The sequence below is a fragment of the Cyprinodon variegatus genome, unplaced genomic scaffold (assembly GCF_000732505.1).
Source record: "Cyprinodon variegatus isolate N-32 unplaced genomic scaffold, C_variegatus-1.0 Scaffold512, whole genome shotgun sequence".
NCBI lineage: Eukaryota > Metazoa > Chordata > Actinopteri > Cyprinodontiformes > Cyprinodontidae > Cyprinodon > Cyprinodon variegatus.
Window position 1 is genome coordinate 395,768 of NW_015150965.1, and position 5,630 is coordinate 401,397.

At 40.8% G+C, this 5,630-nt stretch overlaps 1 protein-coding gene across 1 annotated transcript in view; it reads right to left on the reverse strand.

Moving 5' to 3' along the window:
• Positions 1-1,501: 1,501 nt before the first annotated feature.
• The window catches only part of LOC107094890 (proproteinase E-like), a 6,110-nt gene continuing 1,981 nt past the window's right edge, over positions 1,502-5,630 (reverse strand). The window contains exons 3-8 of the mRNA XM_015390775.1: positions 4,294-4,391; positions 4,056-4,184; positions 3,710-3,846; positions 1,954-2,096; positions 1,690-1,842; positions 1,502-1,604 (exon numbers count right to left, since the gene is read on the reverse strand). Coding sequence (XP_015246261.1) covers positions 1,587-1,604; positions 1,690-1,842; positions 1,954-2,096; positions 3,710-3,846; positions 4,056-4,184; positions 4,294-4,391 — 678 coding nt within the window. The 3' untranslated portion in view covers positions 1,502-1,586. The remainder of the gene's footprint in view (positions 1,605-1,689; positions 1,843-1,953; positions 2,097-3,709; positions 3,847-4,055; positions 4,185-4,293; positions 4,392-5,630) is intronic.

The following is a 5,630-nucleotide window of genomic DNA, read 5'->3' on the forward strand; positions in this document are numbered from 1 at the left end:
AAAACACAACAAAATAAGAATTAAACCAATAAATTGTGACAGAACATGGCTGAGGGTCGTATCGGAAAAGGTCTACAAAGTGTATGACAAGAAAAGAAAGGCCTCAAAAGAGGCAGATATATCCTAACATGCTTTCCGCTGAGAGCTCTCCTCGAAAATAATTATAGGATTTGCTGTCACAGCGGCCCACTGTCACCATAGGTTTTCGCTACCCAACAGCGGCTACTAATAATAAAGATGCCACAGGCACCGCGCGGTGGAGGAGGAGTTACATGACAAGTAGTGATCATCTTTCCAAACGCTAAGTTAACTGAGTTCGCTATAAAGTCCACTACATAGTCCCCACTGTATATAGTGATGAAGGGATTTAGGGGTTAGGGAGGATGTTCGGACACAGTATGCTCGCATGAGCTATGAGAACAGCAACTTTTAAACAGAGTGTGCACAAGAAGAAATGGGCTCATGCACACTCTGGCGTGTGTTTAATGGGCGTTCCCTCTCAGGAGAAGGTACGGAGTTGTGCATGTGCATTTTTTTTATGGAGAGGGTGGGTCTTTTGAAAGATTTGCGTAAATCCTCCACTATACCTTTAAATGCTATTAAACAAAGAAGAATGTGCAAACCTACAGTTTCTAGATGTGCAAAACTTGTGTTATTGATTTTTTTATTTATGTGTATTTTCCCTTCCTTCCTAGGTATTACTTTGTGAGGTGTCTCAGATTGAATCCATACAAAATGCTTTGGTGTAATGATACAAAGTGTGAAAAAGTCGATGTTAGGCTCTAAGAGTAATTCTTCGCTCATGTCAGATTGTTATCTGATCTTTTTTGCTTTACAAGATAACTTAAAAATGTCTTAGATCAGGGGTAACCAATTAAAAATCAGCGGGGTCCTAATAAAGAAAATCATCAACCTGTAAAGGTCCGGAGACATTTTTAATTATAACCTGTTACTTTAAACAGAATTTAACACTGAAATAAAATTAGTTTTTTTATGCATCCACAAAAAATGGATGCATTTAAAAAAAAGTAAAAAAAAAAAAAATGTTTTCCATTTTAAAATCTTGTTCGTGTTAAAATCGTGTTACTAAACCTGTGAGCTCAGCAGGCAGAATATCTTAAAATAATATCTTGTGGTAAAAAAAAAACAAAAAAAAAAAACAAAATAAAACACAATGCCTTTTGGATCTAGATGCACCTTTGGTCAAACTGGTTTGAACCTTCAAAGGATTGCTGAGGCACTGGGCAGCTTTTCTTAACTGCATGCATCCAAAAGTGTATTTATCTGCAAAGACACTTTGTCGACCTTGGGGGTGATTGATTGGGGCTCCTGACTCATGGATCCTCCACCCATGTCAGTGGGCGATCAATCGTCTTGTGTTTCTATCATAGAGACGGTGATGAACTGTGAGGTGGTAAAATATACTGGAAAATGTTCTAACTTTACCATCTGGGTGACCCCAAAAAAAGGCTGTTGTGAAAATAATATCAATAGGATTTCAGCCCATTAGGTCAACTTTTATTAACAATTTTCCAACTCTAACATTTTGCACCGATTATTTGTGGGTGCTGGCATCCAGAAGGGCCTCAGTAATTCTGGATCACCTGCAGAAACAATGGGTAGAATTCACGTACAACTAGCTGCTATTTGTCCCTGCAGATACGCAGCTGAACACGTTAGCTAATTTACCTCATTAATCCAGTCTGTAAAGGCAGAGGTGCGGGTGAAGACAGTGGGTTTCTTGACTTCGTTGCACAACGACGAGGACACAAAGCTGGTTACGCCCTGAATGTACCACCTACCATCCTGACCCAGACAGTTCAAAGGGCCTCCAGAGTCCCCCTGTGAATAAAGCAAAGACACAAACGCAGCACGAGGCCCCAATTATAATTCAAATGTAGCTCTTAAATTCGCACAAGTACAAAGCTGCACTCTGTTGATGCAGTTGCGTACATTGCATGCAGAAATGACGTCGCCTCCTGCACAGACCATGGTGCTCTTCACAGTGTTGCCCCACCAGTCGCTGCGACTGCAAACACTGTGCTCCACCACAGGAAGCAAGGCCTGCTGCATTCTATCAGGCATGGGGCCATGGGCTGATGATTGAGAGAGAAGAAAAAGCTGCTTGACTATGTGAACCATAGAATAAATTTACAGTCAGCTGACAGACATGGAGGGATTAAATAGATGATAAATGAACTTGTTAGGGCCAAGTGTTTAGATGTGAAAAAAGCCTTTATTGTGAATGCATTGTATTATCATGGAAGCAAATTTCACACTAAAAATGTTGGAAAAGTTCAGTGGATCAAATGTCGAGAGAGAAATATTTACATAAAAGTCAGTGATATAATATTCATTCGTAAGCTATCTTTTTAAAATACATGGAATTGCTGCGTTTTGTCAATTGTATGATACATTTTAGCAGCAGCTGGGAGATTTCATAAATGTATTAGTTATCGATCACCCTCCCACTACAAAGAGTTTGGAGGAACGTAAAGAAAATAACTGCATGCCAACTAGCTGTTCAGTTATTAACATGACAGACATAAATAGGCTGAAGATAGAGGAAGTTTTTTTTTCTTCCTTTAATGTGTAACAGAGGATGGATAAGTAAAAACCCCTCAAATCAGGTAAAGCAGAGGGGCATTAACAGATCCATGTTGGTGGATTTATTCTTTGTTTGCATAGACGCCTTTTAAGTATTTCTCTGTCTGTCTTGCTTGAATTCTGGGTCCTACGTTATGAGTTTATGACTGAAATTTGGAATAAAATACACTTTTTCTGTTTAATGTATGTATGTTTTAGTCTATGTGTACGTTTTGACTCGAATGAGGAGTAATGAACAGAAATTATTTTTGCAATTCAAATGGTCCCACAGTTGTGATTCAGAATAGATTAATTATAGAATAATTAGGAGAATAGAACCATTTAATAATTTAATTAAATACTTTTTTAAATGTAATATATAAGAAAGGTTTAAATGCTTTATAATAACAATCACCTTAAAGCTGGGACTCTGAACTGCATCTCTAAAACACGACTAATGAATAAATCTGGTATGAATAAACTTGATTTGAACCATATCAAGTTCCATGAGCGGAGTTAAAACGACAAATTATAGATCTAGTATTAAAGGAGTCTGAGACCTGTTGGGATCCAAGGTTTGCCCTCCAGAGGGCGGTGTGGATCCCATTCTGTAGCTTCTGTTTCTGTTTTGGATCCCTTCCTGTGGGCTTCTTTTCCTGTTGGGATCCAGAGGTTGCCCACCAGAGGGCGCTGTGGATCCTCCTGGGAGCTGGTTCTCAGCACTCAGCTGATTCCAATCAGCTCTGCTGATTAACCTCTCACTATATAAACTGTTTGAAAGCTTCACTCTGAGCCGGATCGTGGTCATTGTCCTTGTCCTTGCCATGGAAGCAAACCAGAGTCTCTTGCCTGTTTAAACCTGCCTATCTGAGTCTGCAAACCTGTGAGTTTCAGTTTGTTTATTTTTCCCTGAGTTTAACCTGTGCTCTGTCTCCTCTGCCTTCCAGGGCAGAACCCTGTGCTGATCCAAATAAACATTGGACTTTAATCCTGCCTCCGAGTCTGTGAGTTCTGCATCTTGGGCTAGCAAACCAACCACGCATCATGACAAGACCAAATTCTGCTTCATCCAGTCTATGGCAGGACAGAAAAAGGGATAAAGAGGAAAAAGCAGTAACATTACTGTAGAGGTTGCCCCAGCCAGAGATGTAACACTGGGTCCCGTGGACGAGGATTTCTTCTGCCTGAGGAAGACAAGCCATGCCGATATTGTTGTTCATAAGGGGGCTCCTATCCAGTTTCAGCAGGGCAATATCATTACTGAAGGGACAAACATGAAGAGTTTATCTAATCAAGAAGGTACAAATATTTTTAAACCATTCAAGATATATTAGCTTAATTTTACTTTTATCAATGTCTTATGTCAGAAAATGGAGGTGGGTTAATTTGCTGATACAATTTACTGATGAATATCCCCATTTTTGTTAACTTTAACAGGAGGATAATCCGAACAAGCAGCTTAAACTCACCCATCAGCTACACGGTCGATGTCCCAATCAGGGTGGACAACAATGCGGAGGATGTCTCTGATCTGCTCTGTCCCCTCCTGCAGGCTCATGTCATGCTCTCCTAAAACCGCACGGTACACATCTCCTGGCCTGCATGAAATAAAAGGCATTTATCCTTTTAAATCTTTATTTTGCAGCATGATTTCACTGTAAATACCTGGAATTATTAAACAATACTATGTGTTCTATAGTTAGTCACCAGATACAGTGTCCAGCAGTCAGCACCCAGCGAGGTGCAACTAGGGTTCCTCCACATGTATGATGGAAGCGGCTGCCATGTTTTACTTGCAGTGAGATCTTTGAAGAAAAAAAAGGAAATTAAGGGAAAAAAGACCAACAGAGTGCAAAGCTTGTGGACAGACAAAAAAAATAAAAAACACTAGTTTCAATGCATTTCAGCATAACGTGCTCCAGGGTTTTCAAAATGCTTTACAAATACATGTCTGAAAAGTGTGGAGTGTATTTGGAAACCACCACTCTACCCTGATACTCTTAGATTAAAATTAATGACATCAGTTGCCTCTGGAAATCAAGGCCCAATCCCAAACAAGCCCATAAACAATAACCCAATGCGTTAACACGTTTCCGGAGGGTCCACCATTTAAAGGACCGTTCAAAAGCCCGTAGTGGGTAGGGTGAGTGGAAAATTCAGCCCTTAAATAGTGACAGCAGGTGGAAAAGTGAATTAATGGAGGCCGCTACATGTGCATTCATATGTAATCTCAGCTGTTCTGCTGCATCACACTGACTGGAAAATCACAAGTCAGTCAGGAAAAAGAAAAAAACATGTCATTAATCCGGAAAGGGAAGGTCTTCTTTGAAATTGTTTTATTTGATTAATATATATATGCATATTTTTAAAGATGTGATTGCGTGTCAACTTGTGCCACAGAGCTACAGCCATGCACATGGGGCATCACTGTGTTGCCATAAGAACAGTTGTGTGGGGTGGGTATAAATGTCAGGGTTTGGTTGTGGTTTGGAGGACCCAAATGCAGAGGCAGAGGCTCAGGAGATTTCATGCAGCTTTAATGAAAATAAACAGAGGTAACAGAGGCGGGAATCCAAAAATCCAAAATCAAACATGAAAAATATAAAGCAAACCAGAACTATGGAGACATCTGGGGAAACCAAACACGAGGAGACAGGGAGAGACGAGGAACGTAGACAACAGCATGGGAGGACAGCTAAGACAGCCTTAGCTCCCCTCATAACCAGGTCAGTTTCTCCCTAAATCTCAGTCGTCACCTCCATGACCAACAGCTAGCCCCATCCTCAAAAAAACTCATTATTACAACCCCTACAGTCAGAACTCCCCATATTGAGGAGTCTCAATTATGGACCTTCTTTTATGGGGAGAGGGAAGATCTTTTCCTGCCACCTCCATCAGCTTCAGAACCCATTAGCGTTCCAATTTCCCTAGCTCCAGTGCCCATTAGAGGGCCAGATTCCCTAGCTCCAGTGCCCATTAGAGGGCCAGATTCCCTAGCTCCAGTGCCCATTAGAGGGCCAGATTCCCTAGCTCCAGAGCCCATT